Source organism: Lytechinus variegatus, chromosome 3 (assembly GCF_018143015.1).
Source record: "Lytechinus variegatus isolate NC3 chromosome 3, Lvar_3.0, whole genome shotgun sequence".
Lineage (NCBI taxonomy): Eukaryota > Metazoa > Echinodermata > Echinoidea > Temnopleuroida > Toxopneustidae > Lytechinus > Lytechinus variegatus.
This window is the reverse complement of record NC_054742.1, coordinates 43,970,787-43,989,435: the sequence shown is the minus strand read 5'-3', so window position 1 is coordinate 43,989,435 and position 18,649 is coordinate 43,970,787. Positions and strand designations below refer to the sequence as shown.

At 36.2% G+C, this 18,649-nt stretch overlaps 1 protein-coding gene across 1 annotated transcript; it reads left to right on the top strand.

The window, feature by feature from the left end:
* Nucleotides 1-1,402: 1,402 nt before the first annotated feature.
* Nucleotides 1,403-15,721, top strand: LOC121411114 (amidase-like). The gene is made up of 11 exons (XM_041603639.1): nucleotides 1,403-1,743; nucleotides 3,807-4,053; nucleotides 4,671-4,843; nucleotides 6,892-7,031; nucleotides 7,918-8,118; nucleotides 9,398-9,472; nucleotides 9,862-10,030; nucleotides 10,743-10,805; nucleotides 11,501-11,601; nucleotides 12,120-12,303; nucleotides 13,337-15,721. The coding sequence occupies exons 1-11, from the start codon at nucleotides 1,722-1,724 to the stop codon at nucleotides 13,534-13,536; spliced, it is 1,575 nt and encodes a 524-aa protein (XP_041459573.1). The 5' UTR covers nucleotides 1,403-1,721; the 3' UTR covers nucleotides 13,537-15,721.
* The last annotated feature ends 2,928 nt before the right edge of the window (nucleotides 15,722-18,649 follow it).

Genomic DNA, 18,649 nt, shown 5'->3' with positions numbered 1-18,649 from the left:
ATATATTTTTAAGATGTAAACCTAGGCATGGTAGAGGGGAGATTATAATCGTCAAAACACATGGTGAATTTGTTGATGAAAGGTACCCCATGCCCCCCCCCCCCATAAAAAAAAGTATGTAAAAAGAAAAATAGATTTAAGATTTGAAGAAAAAAAATCAATAATAGTAATGAAATAAACAAAAGGAAATATAAATGAAAATGGAATGAAAAATCAATTAATACATACATAAGAATTGATAAATATATAAAAATATTGGATTTCCTGTCCATTTTGTTTATATCAATGAATTAGTGTTCAAACCATTTTCATTCAACTCTCGGCACCCATTGTCCGTTTCGTTTATTTTTACTTTAATTTCGTTTTATATCATTCCTCTATTGTATTAGAAATTCAGTTTTGAGATAAATTTGTTCAAATTTACCACCCAAATTGTTCTTTAATTTCGCGCCTCCGGAACTGTTGTTCAACTTCTTAATACAATTTTCAATGTTTTTAAAATTCTATTTCATCTTTTTTCTTGTCGATTCGGTTAGATTTATTTTGTCCCATAACTGTTGTAATGTCACCTACAGTATGTGGTTCTAGATCATCATTCTTTCAGTAGTTGATAGTTATCAAACGCTCTACCCGTATTTGAAATGTTTATCTACTCTGTCTGAGAGCCATAGTCGCGTATAATCATCAGTTATGAAAGTGGATCAAAAACGAGCTGTTGCTTTGTGACGGTTTGTAAGAGGAATGAAAAATTATGATAATTTATGTGGTGAAGATCCTATTTCCAAGTAAATCAAATTAGCATATTAAAATTTCAAAACATACTTAGTACGACGACAGTAAGCAACAACAAAAAGCACTGCCCAGATGCTGTAAATGTTTGCATATTCTTGAATTTGAATGTCAGTTGCGAATTCAAAAACACTTCTTGTTTAATTTGATTTTTTTACTAATTTTACAGAAAATTATGAAATCAAATGCCAATTAAATCAAATTGAATGAACTATTTGGCTCTTTAATGTTGATCTCACAGTCATAGGTCATTCAAAATCGTTTCAAATTGATGGCATATATTTGTAAATCGGGTAATATTTTGACGAAACTGGGCGAAAAAAAAGCAATGGTATTAATGATAATAAAAAAAATAATAACAAGAAGCTTCTCCTTTGAAGGATAGTCCTGTGTAATGCGTTAAACGTGTCCGACGTTTGAAAAGCACTTTTCTGTACTATTTGTACGGAACTACCAAATTTCACTTTTAAAAAGTAGTGAAAAACAGTAAAAGAGATTTCCATTCATTCTCGCGTCGATTTTGACAAAAATTTCTCTGGTCTAAAGTGCAAGCAAGTGACCGAGAGAGGCTCAAATTAGTATGATTGCATGTGGTCTTACAAAACGAGGTCAAATGAAACGGAAATCTTTTATAACGGAGGGCAAGAACGTGTTGAATTACAATGTTCGTTTTGTGCAGTGAGAAACAAACCCACAGTCTAAACCAAGGAGCTACCAGCATTGTCTGACATCACTGAACATTTTCAAAAGCAATTTATAATATCGAAAATGTGATTTGGAGTCCTTCTGCCTGTTAAAAGGAACATACGGGGTTTCTTCAATAGACATACCGAAAAAGGATCAGCATTTTTTTTTGTTCCAATCGCTGCACACTTTTGGAATTAAGCTGCATTAAGCAAACAGATTGAAGTCCAAAGCACAGCTCGTTCGGGATGGCTAATGCAAGTGACAGAGGTAGGTCTATAAAGTACCGTAGTACATGTACTGTAGCTGTATATGTTTTGAATAGGGATGTGTAACGAGTGAGAGAGAAACCTCAACATCGTAAAAATTCAAATTTAATGAAAAAACATGTCATGAACATCAATTTTTTGTTCTGAGCAGGGGCTTAACTGCGGGGGGGGGGCAAAAAGGGGAAAGAGAAAAAGAGGAAGAAAGAAAGAGAAAGTTTTTTAACATTGGTGCTCGCACTGTTTTTTTTATTGAGGCAGGTATGTATCATGCCATTACAAAATTCTGTTTTCAATGTCCCTTTTTTAGGTATGAGTATCAAGAATTTTCAGCTTGCGCTCGCATCATTTTGTCAGTGAGATACACATTAAACATGTTAAATGGCACAGTCCTTAAAATGGTTAATAGGCTTGGCAATTGAGCGCGCTTCACGCGCCCACTAAGTGACTCAAATCGTTTGCTGGTGCCCCCCCCCCATGCCGTGACCCACGGTACACCACTGGCCCTGAGAGAGTATACTTCTCCAAATGAATATGATAAATATATGATAAAGAATGTGATACCATTTACATGTACATGGATGTGAGAATTCATTGTGATGTAAAATCTAATTTGTGTCAAAGGAAAACGTAACTAAAATCAACATGTGCTACTTATTTGCCGTTGTTAACATAGTAAAATATGACAATTTCTAGCCGGATAGTATTTTGGCAACGACAAACGGACGCCTCCATCATTCATGATTGTATTTATATCATGTTTGTCCCATGTCCATGTTGGCGAATACAAGGCCAGTGGGTGGGTTTGAGAGTTACGGGGCTAGGTGTTCTGGGTACAACTTAAAAAAGATAAAGAGAACGCGCGGGAAGGAAAAGGACACATCGTGAGGAACTAAAATGGTAGAATGTTAGAAGTGATATACGATTCAGCGCAAGTGCCCATATGATGCTTTTTGCTATAGACAACAAGTGTACAAGGCTCAAAGGTATTAATATTACAATGCTTGTTTTATATTTAACGAGAAATTTCTGTAACATTCTAACAATAAAACCCACTGTAGAAAATGTATGTACCCATTTACGTAAACTCTACCATTCAGCCTCTATAACCCCCCCCCCCCCCCCTCCTGCATGCAACTTTGTATCTAAGCTTATGAAAAGGTTACACGACATTTACTCCAGCGACAATTACTCCGGTCTTAATATCTCAGAGGGAATATGGTTAGAGTTATAGGATTGTAATAGAGTTATTGGTTCAGAATAATGGAAAGTTTAGATTTTGCGGGTTTATTAAGTATGGGAGATAAGGCTTTGTGATTGGCTTAATGCGCAGAATTTCCATCGGAACAATTTTCGCAAATGTCATAATTGTGTTGTATTTATTTTCTGTCAATTAAAAATAATAACGATATACTATGTATTTACAATAACAAAGAAATTTACTGATCAGTAAAATGACGGATGGATTGTCTTAATCAGCGTTGATGACAATATCAACTCTGTTTTACAGAAGGGACCCTCTCTAACCTATATATGAACCTATGAAATTAATGAAAACCTATGGAAACGATGATAATTCAAAATGCTATTCTCAGACATTCACATTTTCAAATATTTATTCTGAAATTCTGTCCTATTGTGTAATACTAGTCCTAGTGATAACTACTTTCTTGTCATATCAATTATGCTTCATTATGATGAAATACTATCAAATGGGATAAGTTGAATTGGCTGCGGCAAATCTGTGTCCGACCGAAAATATTGGTCAAAATGAACTGAAGTAGATTCTAACCGACATTTTGAGATATTGAGTTATTGACCAAATTGTTCTTAGTCGAACGCAATCATATTCACCTACAATTTTTTTTTGAATAATACTTTTTAAGAGTGTATTTATATTTTGTCTTGTATATTGCAAAGCACAAAAACAACTACTCCATTTTGTTATTCGCTCGATATAACTTTTATCTGTTATCATCATTATCCTATTTCAACAAGACCTTAATTTTAGCATTTGACCTGGTATGGGTCTGTCGATCTGGATGTGTGTTTTCAATTATATTTCAGGGGGGTCAGTGTACGTTTCGCCGATGGCCGTGGGACCGACATTGAAAGAGCTAGCGGACATCTCAATCGAGCTCAACCTCGGGTTGGAAGCGGACGATGCCTTACTCGAAGAATACCAGTCCATCCTCAATGACTCTGTCAAGTCGATGAACCAACTCAATGACCTAGCCGAACCCAGTCTACCGGTGAAGTACCCGCGAACTCAAGGATATCGACCCAGGAAGGAAGATAACCCACATAATGCATGGTAATACGATCAAAATCTTGGACTGATAAAGATATAAGGAGGGGCCAGTCACTGTCATTAGACGGTATGAGGGCAGTTCCAGGATTTTTAAAGGGGGAGGAAATGCTGGGAACAAGGGTGTACAGGAACCTATTCTAATTTAAAAAGAATATATACATGTCCACACGCTCTTTGTGCCGCCATTGAAAGGCGAATACCATGTTCGTAGATAGACTTTCAAAATCAGAAAATCAAAATCAACTTGAAGTTAAATTACCATTCTTTCTCATAGTCTCACTCAAAATATAATAAACACGTGTGCATTGATTCTTTATCATAATCAGGTGAAAGTTGACCTCTTTTACTAGCATTGTGTCCACTATCATTGTTAGTGGCATTCATCATGATGGGTTTCTTGCCGAAAGATTTTCAATCAAATATGTCAAACACAACCCAATATCAACAATAATCAATTCGTTTTATTTTCAAACCATTCAGAACTGCATATTTGTACTTGTATATGTTTTTTTTTTTACTTCTAAACGCAACTTCTTCCAACGGACCATCGTCGGTGCGTTCCTTATTATTATTCTCGTTTAATTCGTTTTTATATTTCATCCATTTACTTCCTTTAAAAGGTGTTACAGGTGCAATATCAAAGGAACCGATGAAGGGAAGCTATCAGGAAAGCGTATCGCGATCAAGGATTCTATTGCTATAGCAGGAATTCCCATGACGGTTGGATTCAATGGTCTTGAGGGTTTTGTTCCAGATTTTGACGCTACCGTAGTCACGTGGGTATTGGATGAAGGTAATGTCCTGGTCGAAGTATCGCCAAAAAATATCAGACAAAATTACCAGTTAATCGAGTCAGCTGGGCGCAACGGTTATTCTAGCCATATTTGACTATTTTCTAGTCGTATTTTACCAGAACAGAATTATTTCTGACTGATATACGTCATAGACATATCAGTAGTATCCAGCTGATATACCGATCTAGTCAATTTGACTGATTTGCTTTAAAAGTGCATGAACATTACCCGATTTTGCCATCCAGTTCGAGTTTACATCGTAGCCGCTTATAAGGCCTACCAAGGCAATTCCAAATTTCATTATTAGATTTTTCCAACCGGTTCAAGCTTTACCACGATCTGGCTATAACCAGTTTGAGTTTCCCCATCGTGATCACTTAATGTGGCTAACCAATTTGTGTTTCCCCATCGTGATCACTTAATGTGGCTAACCAATTTGTGTTTCCCCATCGTGATCACTTAATGTGGCTAACCAGTTTGATTTTCCCCATCGTGATCACTTAATGTGGCTAACCAGTTTGAGTTTCCCAATCGTGATCACTTAATGTGGCTAACCAGTTTGAGTTCCCCGTCGTGATCACTTAATGTGGCTAACCAGTTTGAGTTTTCCCCATCGTGATCACTTAATGTGGCTAACCAGTTTGAGTATTCCCATCGTGTTCACTTAATGTGGCTAACCAGTCTGAGTTTTCCCATCGTGATCACTTAATGTGGCTAACCAGTTAGAGTTTCCCTATCGTGATCACTTAATGTGGCTAACCAGTTGGAGTTTCCCCATCGTAATGTGGCTAACCAGTTGGAGTTTCTCTATCGTGATCACTTAATGTGGCTAACCAGTTTGAGTTTTCCCCATCATGATCACTTAATGTGGCTAACCAGTTCGAGTTTTCCCATCGTGATCACTTAATGTGGCTAACCAGTCTGAGTTTTCCCATCGTGATCACTTAATGTGGCTAACCAGTTAGAGTTTCCCTATCGTGATCACTTAATGTGGCTAACCAGTTGGAGTTTCCCCATCGTGATCACTTAATGTGGCTAACCAGTTGGAGTTTCCCCATCGTAATGTGGCTAACCAGTTAGACTTCCCCCGTCGTGATCACTTAATGTGGCTAACCAGTTTGACTTTCCCCATCGTCATCACTTAATGTGGCTAACCAGTTGGAGTTTCCCCATCGCGATCACTTAATATTTGATTATTTTGAGTGATCACTTAATGTTTGATTAGTTAGAGTTTCCCTATCGTGATCACTTAATGTGGCTAACCAGTTAGAGTATCCCCATCGTGTTCACTTAATGTGGCTAACCCGTTAGAGTTTCCCCATCGTGATCATCACTTAGTGTGGCTAACCCGTTTGAATTTTCCTATTTTTAATCGCTTATTATTTGTCTACCCCGTTCGAGTTTTCACGTTTGGTTAGTAATGATTACTTGTATCTGTATACCATGTGGATTGCTCCGGTATATTCATATTTTTTATCTGAACCAGGCTACCCACCGTTTAATGAAGTCATGGCTAACATGAATACATTTTTCAAACTTCCAAGATTTACCACAATAGATTTGGTCACCGCTTTAAATTTCCACAATACTCGAATTTAAAGAGGCCACTTAGAAGATTCGATGAGGCGTCGAGATCTCTTTTTGACGTACCACTGATCAGAAGCAGTCATTCTACATTAGGTTACCAACTTCAGTGGACTCTCATTAAAATTAGCACCTAGAATGTACTCTTTAGTAACAAAACAGGAAATAATACGATGATAAGCAACAGAGTAATCTACCTTAAACAATAAAACTTTGTTCCGAATTCATCAATATGGAGCCTTGTTTAAGGTTCATACAAATATTATCTCTATTGGTGTTAAAGTAAGATGTCAAAATAAAAACAATCAGAGCGCCAAGTACCTGTTATCGCATAAATGACCCCTCCCGATCTTAGGTAGATGGTAAACTATCATAGAGTGGTATTATCACATTAGTCATATAGATAAGAAATAACAGTATTTATATTTAGGATGCTTTGGTGTTTGTTTCCTTGTTTTAATAGGAGGGACCATACTTGGAAAATCAACATGTGAGGAATTATGCTGTTCAGCGAACAGCCATACAAGTGGAACAGGCCTCGTTACCAACCCTATTAAACCAGGTCATTGCGCCGGTGGATCTAGCTCAGGATCGGCAGTGTTAGTAAGTAGCATTATACGGCTCATATCTTTATACGAGGGCTGGTCGTAAGGGTGTTCAAGATGCCTATATAGGAGCGAGCAAATAAAAATTACAAAGAAGTCATTTTATCCCATGAGCATCCTGTAGGCCCATCTATGCAAGAAAGAGCAGCACGCGAAGAAAAATAGGCTTTTTGTGGTAGAAATGTAATTCCTTATCCAGATACACAATGGGCCTTTAAAATATCATCTTTTGTTACCTTGCTAATCGTTTGCTTCTTTATCAACCAGCCATCTATACATACAGGCAAAGAATGAAGAAGAGGAAAAAAACAACATTTCCTTTTTTCTTTCGCCTTTTCTTTCTTATTCTTCTTTCATCGCTTTTCCATTCCTCCATGCATCTTCCTCCATTTGGCCACGGCATTTGACAATTTATACGAAAATGAATACCCCTGGTATGAGGATAAAAATAAGGTGGAAAAGGAAGAGGAGGATTGTGGAATTTGTTTTTACCCTCACGTTATCATCTGATGTCGATCATATTATATAAACACAAGCTGCGTTTGAAAATCAAAAGCGGGAAGGGGTGGTGGTTACTAGTTATGAAAGAAATACATATATCTATTTTCATAACTTTTCGGTTTCCTCAAATCAGCAATATTTTAATTTGAAAGTTAGTGAATCGTAATTCGGTCAAATCTTGAAATTACAAAGAAACATGACGATTGTAACGATCAGAATATAAGAATACATGTCAAAAGGCGGCTGTATGGGAGTAAGCGACTAATATTGATTATATTATCATAATTACGCATGGTTAATAATGCAAATTGCAATCAGATGATTTGTGTTTAGGCCTATCATGCATGTACAGTATACCTTTTTTTCCCCTTATCTCTTTGGAGGTTGCAATTAATGAAGTAGATATGGCGATCGGGGGTGACCAAGGTGGATCGGTTCGGATACCTTGTAGCTGGTGTGGATTGGTCGGTCTCAAACCGACTTATGGCTTAGTACCCTACACAGGTGCAGTATCCGGGGAGTTTGTCTTCGATCACCTGGGACCCATGGCTAAGACGGTGAAAGACTGTGCTCTTCTTTTGGAGGTACGTTTAACTATACCATCGTAGGGATATACCTGCGGATCAAGAGGACCACTTGTCATAATGATAAGAAAAAAATTCATTATTCATAAGGTTCAACATTAATAAGCCTGGCCATTGGAGGGTCGTTATTCATGATACAAAATGAGATATAGATGACCTCCTTATTACGTCATGATTAGTAACTCTTTACTCCGATTATGACAATACACCAGAGACCATTTCCCCTTTATTACTACTGCTCACCTTCTTCTCTTATGATATATCTAGTATCCCTCATTCATTCGCATTATCAATAATGACACTGAATGAATAGGCTTAGTGTATTTACCGACGCTTCTTCGGTTGATTTAAATAACGATACCGATTTCGGATTAAGCCTAATATAAAGCAGTCCTTGTGAACAAGGACCATTCTGGTATTACGAATAATGACCCTCTTTTTGTTTAATGAGTAGATGAACTTCTGATATGAACTTCCTTTTTACTTAATTTCATTAATTAGTTTAGTTCTGATCTTGAAAGGTCGTTCAAGAAAGAAAATGACACATCGTGTTGATCAGATGACAAGTTGTCATGATGGCTATCGAGAGGTCCGTACCACGATCATCATCGTCATCATGTTATTTTTTATGTCGTTGTTGGAATATCGAATCTTTATGTTTTAATCCCATTTAAAGCTTTCAGGTAATGAAAAAAAATGATTTTTTTTCTCTGTTACAACGTATTATAAATGTATTATGTTTGATTTCGTTTTGACTGTGTTTTATATGTCATCTATGTTCTGATGTTGACAATTTTTAAAGTTTACTTGAAAACGTTTGGAAGTATAGGCAAACGCGCAATTCAAATCTTAGGAAGTCAGTTTTTTTTAATCATTGTTATCTGTGTATTATATCATATACCTTATTTGATAGGCCTACATAAAAAAAATAGCAGTAAATTCATCTCAGATTCAAAATTACATTTCTAGCTTTTGTTGCTATCATAACCTTAAATCAGACATGGACCAGCGAATGCGGCGACGTTGTCGTCAGCATTGAAATCTAACTATACATGTACAGTAATGAACGCAGGAGAGGAGGAGACCGTCATCGCTCTTGAGCAGTTAAGCTGGAAATTGATGGCGGCCACAAAAATATCATGTTTATAGTTCAAATAAGGTCTCTCTTTCTCTCTACGTCTATCTATCGTTTTGAGGGCATAGAAAGTGATAGAGGTAAAGAAAAAAACATTTATTTATTTTATTCTAACGGTAATCATCACCTTCACTTCTCTCACAGGTAATATCTGGATATGATAATGGGAACGATGCTAGACAACCACGTGATCTGAAGATACAATCTTATTCTTTAAAGGTAAAAATGATATTTTGATTCACAAATTGTTTTATATTTTCAGACAACTCTTAATAGTATAAAGAAATGAGAGGAAGCAACATGAATAATGGGAGTATTTTCTTTAACAACATGAGCTTAAAGGGGGTATTTTACTCATGAAATGAAAAAAAAATTGCCCCTGTGTTTAGCAATCTGATATTTGTTATTTTATAACTGTTATCTTATAACTATTTGTTCGGGAATAGTCGGTGGTAGGATGCAATTAATATGAAGTCATAATTTACCGTGCATATGAGAAGGCTGATATGGCTAGATATGTAATTGACTAGTGTACATATCGGATATGAAAGAATAAATACAATTCCATACTCAATTAAGTTGTAACTTTTCCACATCTCCATGTTCAGCTGGAGGATATAGATCTTGCATCGATCCGAATAGCCGTCTTAAAAGAAGGTTTTGATCATCCCGTATCCGATCCGGAAGTTGACAACCTAATTCATGAAACCATCAGTGGATTTGCATCATCAGCTGAAGCCCATGTTCAAGAAGTTTCGATTCCTTTGCACAAATCAAGTAATATTCTATTCATTACCATTGCTTGATTGAAGGAAAGTGATACAATCTGTCACTGTTTGTCTCATATCCTCAATGAATTTAAATCGAAGATATATCTATTTTTTTCACGGTGCACTCGTCACAAGCTTTTCTTCTGAGTTGCTACTTCCAGTTTGTTGTATCTTTTTAGAAAATGTATTTATGCTTTTACATTTGGAAATAATGTTGTATTGATCGTAACTTAAAAGGTAACTCCGGACTCAATATAATGATATGGATAACATCCCTCATCGCATTTGGTCTAAAAAGAAAGTTTGCAAAATACCCCAATAAATTTCAAGATTGTTGGGAAAGATATTTAAATCAAACCCAGACCTAAATCGTTACGAAATGAAATAAAAAAATAGTATTTCATATTTTAAAACTTATGCATGATAAAGCATTTATATATATTTACATACCTGCTGGATTATAGGTAAGAATCCCAAGAAATAACCATCATTTATCTTAAGTAGATACCTCTGCATTTTTCTTGCTGCTTAATTGAAAGAAAAAAAAACTGTTTGCCTACATTCAATATCCTGGGCCTTTTAAGATAGCTTCCATTTGTTGAATACTCCATTTTTCTTGATATATTTACCATTCTGTAAATAAGCATAAATGTATTTAAAAGTCCCTTAGAGTTTTAGTCGTACGTATATACTCAATGAGATATGTCTTTGTATTGCAGGTACGTCCTTTGGCAGTGTGATTGGACGCATTGGTGAGGTGGACACAGTCTTAAACACTGCTGGTACGTCATGGACACTCTAACAATTCAGGTTCTCTCTGGAAGAAGAGTAAAGGAAATATGAGTCAAGTTGAAGTAAAATATTACCTGGGGACCGTTTCATAAAGCTGTTCGTAAGTTAAGAGCGACTTTGAGAACGACTGGTGAACCTTTCTTACGCGCTACCATCGCCAATTCAATATACAACTTACCGCAAGAAGGGATCACCAGTCGTTCTTAAAGTCGCTCTTAACATACGAACAGCTTTATGAAATACCCACCAGGGGTGTTAAAATGGACCTAATCACTATTCATGATTTATTAGAAATTTGTTTACAAGTTTGGACAATGTGGTCACGTTTGGGGTTACAATATTGTATGACCATTTCATGCCGTGCAATCTAACTATGGACTATGGGATCACAGTGAACACAATGACATTGACTAAAGTCTGGTTATAGAATGACATAGATATTGCTCTTTAAACAAAATAAATTGATATGGCTACATTCATAAAAGTGTCATTACTAGTCAAGTCGGGTTTCCTTATACTTTCAAACCTCGGTATCACTTCTCATCTACTGTGCTAACTCAGGTAGTTTTTTTTTTTTTTTTTTGTTGTTGATTTTTTTGACAAATAAATGGTATGGGCAGCAACAATGTCATTACATTGCTTCTTTGTTCCCAATTATTATTTGAGTGTTATTTTCTGTTTTCAGGTTCTGGACTAAGCCACACCGGATACTATCCGTCAAATATGATGAGGGATGTTGGAGCCCGACTCAAAAAGAACGCAAAAGACCTTCATCCTTATAACAAGGTATGAAGAAATGCATTAAAAGAACAACATTTTATGGAAACAAACAACATTTTGTGGCCATTCCTTTTGCAAATCTTGTTTCCACTCCTTCCCCCCTTCTCTCTCTCTCTCCCCCTCTCAATCTTCTCATATGGAATTACTACAAACATGAATAATTTAGGCACAATAAAAATATTAGACGCGAATGATATTAAGGATGATCATGATAACAAACTACTACTACGACGACGACGACGACGACGACGACTACTACTACTACTACTACTACTACTACTACTACTTCTACTACTACTACTACTACTACTACTACTACTACTACTACTACTACTACTACTACTACTACTACTACTACTACTACTACTACTACTACTATTACTGCTGCTACTGCTACTGTTGCCGCAGCTACTACTACGACTACTACTACAACTACTACTACTACTACTACCACCACCACCACCACTACTACTGTACTAATTATGATAATAATTATGATTTTCCTTCTCTCACAAATCAAACAGGCACAGCTGCTGCATGGTGCATTTTTAAAAAAGAAATACTGCTATATGTACGGCAAGGCTCAGAATCTGATGAGACAGCTTGAATGGGATTTTGACCATGTCTTGGCAGAATACGACGTGGTTGCCATGCCAACAGTTCCCTTCACAGCTCCACCAATGGTGAAAAGTGATGCGTCAATCAAAGGTGAGATCAGACTTTTCATTACAACAACAGCAACAAAAAATAAAGATGTTCGTCATATTATGATAATGTTCGTAATTATATTTATCAGTCGTAAAGACATTTTAAATTATTTTTCGTTCTTTCTTTGTGTGTGCGGGGGGGGGGTGGGGGTATTCCATCCTAAGGGTAAGTCTCTTTACAACGTGACTATAAGCTTCACGAGGAATGTTTGGAAAGTAAAAACAAAATAAAACATACTGAGAACAAATCATACATGTACGCTTGTTTTAAAAAAGAGTTCACAAAGTAAATTATTTGAATAGGATGTGTTTTCCCGTAGACTTCTTCCCTTTATTGAATATTCAGTCAGCCTATTAAAATAAACGGTAATACAGTTCGAAGCCAAAATGGGCTTGTTCGATCATTTTCTGGTAGGGCACTACAGGGGCAAGGCATCCCCAACATGGAAGGGGCGAACCTATCCCACGCAGAATGAACTTGATGGATACTTTTTGGTGCCCCCATAATGTCCCATTATTTCTTATTCCTCCGCCATTTTTTACCCCTCAACAATCGGATCACCCTCTGTTCTCATTTTTTGGTAAGGTTAAGGCACCGGCGGTTCCAGGGGATGGGGGGGGGTTCAAAGCTGACCCGTGCCTCCCCCCCTTTTGAAAGGCACAATTAAAATTTGTAATGTAAAAACGCCGCGAAAACAAGTGTGCCCCCTCCCCCTTGAAAGTAAAGACCTTTTTTTTTGCTTTCCATTTTTTTAGTGGACGAAATACCGTTAATTTTTGGTAACCCCCCCCCCCCTCTCTCTCTCTCTCTCTTTGCTTGTAAATGTTTCCTTTTGGAAAATCTTCGATCCGCCCCAGACTACTAGTACAGTCATAACAACTGAATAGACTTCAAACCAATCAATGTATTTTCACGGACTTTTAACGTAATATACCTTGTCAGTGTAAATGCGTAACATTGCGTGTGAGGATGTGACGGTTGCAGAGTTGTTCTAGTAATACCTATACTGTTACCTTTTGTGATATGTCTACAGAAATAGTCAGAATTGGCTCCAACATTGGAGGAAACCTTAAATCTGGGAATTTGACTGGTCATCCGTCTATCACCATCAACGCAGGGACAGTCGGGGGACTACCGGTCGGGCTTCTGCTGACTGGAAAGAAATTTGACGAACTTAGACTCTTGCAAATAGCACACGCCTTTGAGAAGTGTATCAATGGTACCACCAAGTAGCGTTTATATCCATCCTGTTCATGGATACAATGCTTAGAATGTCCCATTTTTTTTAGGTCTAATTCGTAGCCAAGTCTTTAAATTGAACTCGCGCTTCGAGCTCGTTTTCATTGTTCTTTATTAAAAAGAAATTAATAACTTTAACTATTCACGTTCATATCTGGATACCAGAAGACAATGTTCAGCTCGGGCTTCGCACCGGCGTCACTTGTTTAGTTTGATAACTATCCTGTCCATGATCACAAAACCTGATTAAATTGTATAGTTTTCTACAGATCGGAATAACAAACATTTCCACCAAGTGCTTTGCAATCGCATTATTTGATGGTGAGATATGAATCCTTATTTTCTTATTGGGTCTCTTTCCAAATCAGAATATTATTCATCTTGCGCTTCGCGCTTGCATTATTTTAGGGGTTAGATACGTATCATAGTAATACACACAAATAATGCTCAGAAAGTTCAGGTTTTAGTTCTAAATGCATGAAATACCAAAGATGGTGTTTATTTATGACTACCCCCCTCAAAAAAAATACAACAGCAATCTGCTTTCAGCGACTGATCGGGGAAAATTTGGACGAAAATATCCCCCTTCGGTGAAAGCTGGACCACCCCCTGCAAAGTATTCACAGTCTATGTATGGAGAAAGATGGAGAGAAGTCTAACGAATTACTTTTATTTCAAAAAAAGTGGTTCCTTCGCATGTCTGTGCTGGGGACGTACCACCGAGCATTTTTGTTTGTAATTGTAATCCAATGTAAAGTATTTCATACAAACTTTGGGATAGTTTGATAGTTTGATACGAAGCTTTCCAAATACATGTATCTTCTATAATTTGATATTTAATGGGAGGCTTATTGAATCATTAATGGTTTGTAACGGTAGGCTTACTAAGATAGCCCTGGCCTTTCCATTTTCAAAAAAGGAGATTAACTTATTTTACTTAATAGCCACAATACTTCCCCCCCCCCTACATTTCAGGCTTTTTACCTTGCATTCTTTAGGTTTTAGGTGGTGCATATAAATACTTTTGTAATTTTTTTTCATATAATTTGTATTTGCTTTTTTTATGGCAGCACCAATAAGGCTCTTCTGCATTAGCTATCTCCTCCTTCATGATATATATGTATGTTTGAATGTGTCTTTATATCAACATGTTTGTAAATGTATTTTTAATCTATGATTTGAATATAAATGAATGAAATTGATAATACCTTTAAGTGCATTCAACTTGACGATAAGATAGCTATTCCACCAAGTGCTTTGCAATCGCATTATTTGATGGTGAGATATGAATCCTTATTTTCTTATTGGGTCTCTTTCCAAATCAGAATATTATTCATCTTGCGCTTCGCGCTTGCATTATTTTAGGGGTTAGATACGTATCATAGTAATACACACAAATAATGCTCAGAAAGTTCAGGTTTTAGTTCTAAATGCATGAAATACCAAAGATGGTGTTTATTTATGACTACCCCCCTCAAAAAAAAAAATACAACAGCAATCTGCTTTCAGCGACTGATCGGGGAAAATTTGGACGAAAATATCCCCCTTCGGTGAAAGCTGGACCACCCCCTGCAAAGTGTTCACAGTCTATGTATGGAGAAAGATGGAGAGAAGTCTAACGAATTACTTTTATTTCAAAAAAGTGGTTCCTTCGCATGTCTGTGCTGGGGACGTACCACCGAGCATTTTTGTTTGTAATTGTAATCCAATGTAAAGTATTTCATACAAACTTTGGGATAGTTTGATAGTTTGATACGAAGCTTTCCAAATACATGTATCTTCTATAATTTGATATTTAATGGGAGGCTTATTGAATCATTAATGGTTTGTAACGGTAGGCTTGCTAAGATAGCCCTGGCCTTTCCATTTTCAAAAAAGGAGATTAACTAATTTTACTTAATAGCCACAATACCTTTCCCCCTACATTTCAGGCTTTTTACCTTGCATTCTTTAGGTTTTAGGTGGTGCATATAAATACTTTTGTAAAATTTTTTCCATATAATTTGTATTTGCTTTTTTATGGCAGCACCAATAAGGCTCTTCTGCATTTTAAGCTATCTCCTCCTTCATGATATATATGTGTGTTTGAATGTGTCTTTATATCAACATGTTTGTAAATGTATTTTTAATCTATGATTTGAATATAAATGAATGAAATTGATAATACCTTTAAGTGCATTCAACTTGACGATAAGATAGCTATTAGTCATAATGATTTTTTTTAGGGGTGTATGTTGTTTTCGGAGGGGTGTATGTTGTTTTTGGAGGGGTGTATGTTGTTTTTGGAGTGGTGTATGTTGTTTTTGGAGGGTGTATGTTGTTTTTGGAGGGGTGTATGTTGTTTTTGGAGGGGTGTATGTTGTTTTTGGAGGGGTGTATGTTGTGTTTGGAGGGGCGTATGTTGTTTTTGGAGGGGTGTATGTTGTTTTTGGAGGGGTGTATGTTGTTTTTGGAGGGGTGTATGTTGTTTTTGGAGAGGTGTATGTTGGTGTAATAACGGTAAATCCTTAAATCATACAATTTAGAATGAAGTATGTATTCGTTATCAGTGATTTTTTTCATGTTTTTGGGGGAAAGTGCCTATGAAAGATCCTGGAGATTTATATATCTCTTTCTCTTTTCCTCTTTCCTATTTCATATTATTTTACACTGTCCATTGAACTGGTTTTACGCCGAAATCACTATTTTTTCGTTTTACAGTTTAATGTGTACATGGTTTATACCCTATTTATGAGAATGTATTTATTAAGGCTGAATTCTACAAACTCGGCCTTTTATTGCTTGCAGTCGCCTTAATTACCATCGTGTTTGCATGATATACTTTTGTACGTATAATTTCGGATGTATGTTCATTGCTTTTATGAAGATGTACGAAGCCAAAAGACATTGTAATGGTTGAAATGGAAATACACGAAGTGAAAATTAAAATGAATTAGTTCATCACAAAAGTCAAAGAGAAAAAGGATATTACGGGTGCTAATGTAGTGCTTCTAAAAAATAATAAATTCACGAAATAAACTCTAAATCCGCACACAAACTGTGTGTATAAGAAAAAAATTCTGACTATTTATCTTTTCAAAGGAACCAAAGTGTGGATCAAACGGGTTTTTATCATTCTAGCATCTCAAGTAAATACTGAATCTAAAGCATTTAGAGCAGTAATCATGAGACCATCATCAAGCAATCATAATCTGTCAACTTCTTTTGAAAATTTAAGTGTAATGGAAAAAATAAGTTCCTGACCAGATGTTCTTTTTTGTTTGAGCCAAAGAGCTTCAATCTATGTCCTTTGAAGCTATTTTTGATCCTGTATGGATAAAAATAAAGTAAATAATTTTAAGTGGATAACTCGATTTCTGTAAAATAATTTTGCAACTTAAGCTTTCCTGCTTTTAAGTTTTGCAGACTTATCTATATAAAATGTGCTTACTGGAGACATCTTATCTTTCGTCCGGTCAAAATTGATCATTATTTTGTGAATTATGTTGTAGTTGGAGATGAAACAAACACTTTCAGAGATAGGCTTGAGGTGGGGATTTAAAGGTCATTTCAAAGGAATATTCCATTTAGATTGTCTTTTATAGCGATCACTTGCTTGCAAGTGATCGGGGGGGGGGGGGCTCTTGAGCACCCTGGTCTCCAAGCCTTGCATGCTTTATTAGGCTAAAATGCTCGGTAATTGCTCATAAATAGGAAACGAGAGGTCGATCGGTGATCAAGCGGTAGAATATGAAGAAAATGATAATATTCGAGGAGGTTACAAAGCACAATTTGCATTAAATTCTGATTATTGACCCATATAAATATATCACCCTGCGGGAAGCCGACGATATGATTTGTCTGTCAAAAAAAATCATTAATATTTTCCGAAGGATTCTTGGTATAGGGGGAAAGCTGCGTGTGCGTAAGACATGTCATAAGCCATTGGTACAACTTCGGGGGAGGGGCACGTACCCCCCCCCCATTGGTTGGCAAAAAAAAAACAGGGGAAAGGGAGAGAAAGAGGGTGAAGCAAGAGAATCGTAGTTGGAAAAGGGAATACTATATTTATTTTCAAAATTTGATGAAACATAATTGGCTTAGAGCGTATATGTGTTCACTATTCCCGGTGTAAGCATTGACTTTTTAATGCGACATATAATCACCGTCCAAGATGATTAGGTAGCTGTTCAAACATTCCCTTTCCAACTCAATGTATAACAAATTCAAGAAAATACATATTTTTTCATGATTACTAAAGGGGCTTAAACAATCTCCATTTTATGTCTCAATATAAACTTTGTGCTCTTGTTGCTTTGCTGCTTTTGTTCAATGATAAGTTACGTATGCTCTTAATGAATTCCTAAAAAAATAATCCATAAAGTGTCAATTTTCAGAATCGCGCTAAAGTTATTTGATTAGTAATATAAAATACACCTCATGAATTCATACACACAGTCAATAAATTTGTCCCTTTTTCAATTCTGAAAATAATAAAAATTCCAGTTTGTGCTTCGCGAGCGCACAAACTGGAAACTGGAAATATTTGATTAGTGAGATACCTCTCCAGTTAATGATTACAGTGCTTATAATTTTCCTTTTGTAATGTCTCAAACTAAAGAAAAATCAGCTTGAGCTTCGCGCTCGCAATATATGATCAGTTAGATACCTCTCTTTTTTATTTATGATTACCAATTATGAATGCAAAAAGTCCAACTCGCGCTTCGCGCTCGCAATACTCGATTAGTGAGATACTTCTTTCGTTCATTATTACAATGCTAAGAATTGCTTATTATTTTTGTTTCAGGTCTCAAACTGATAAAAGGAGCTTGCACGCAATATTATAATCATTTAGATATGTATCAAGTTCATATATATATATATATATATATCTGCTCGCGCTTCACGCTCGCATTGCTTATTTTGTGAAATATGTGACATGATCACATAAAATAGTACGGAGAATAAAGTATTTTTAGATCTGAATGAAAAAATTTCCAGCTTGCGCTTCGCGCTCGCTTCATTTCATTAGTTGAATACGTAGGCCCTATTGCTCTTTGTAAAATTTCCACTAACTTTTCTTAAAATGTTCCCTTTTTATTGTAAGGATACTGAAAAAAAATATTGA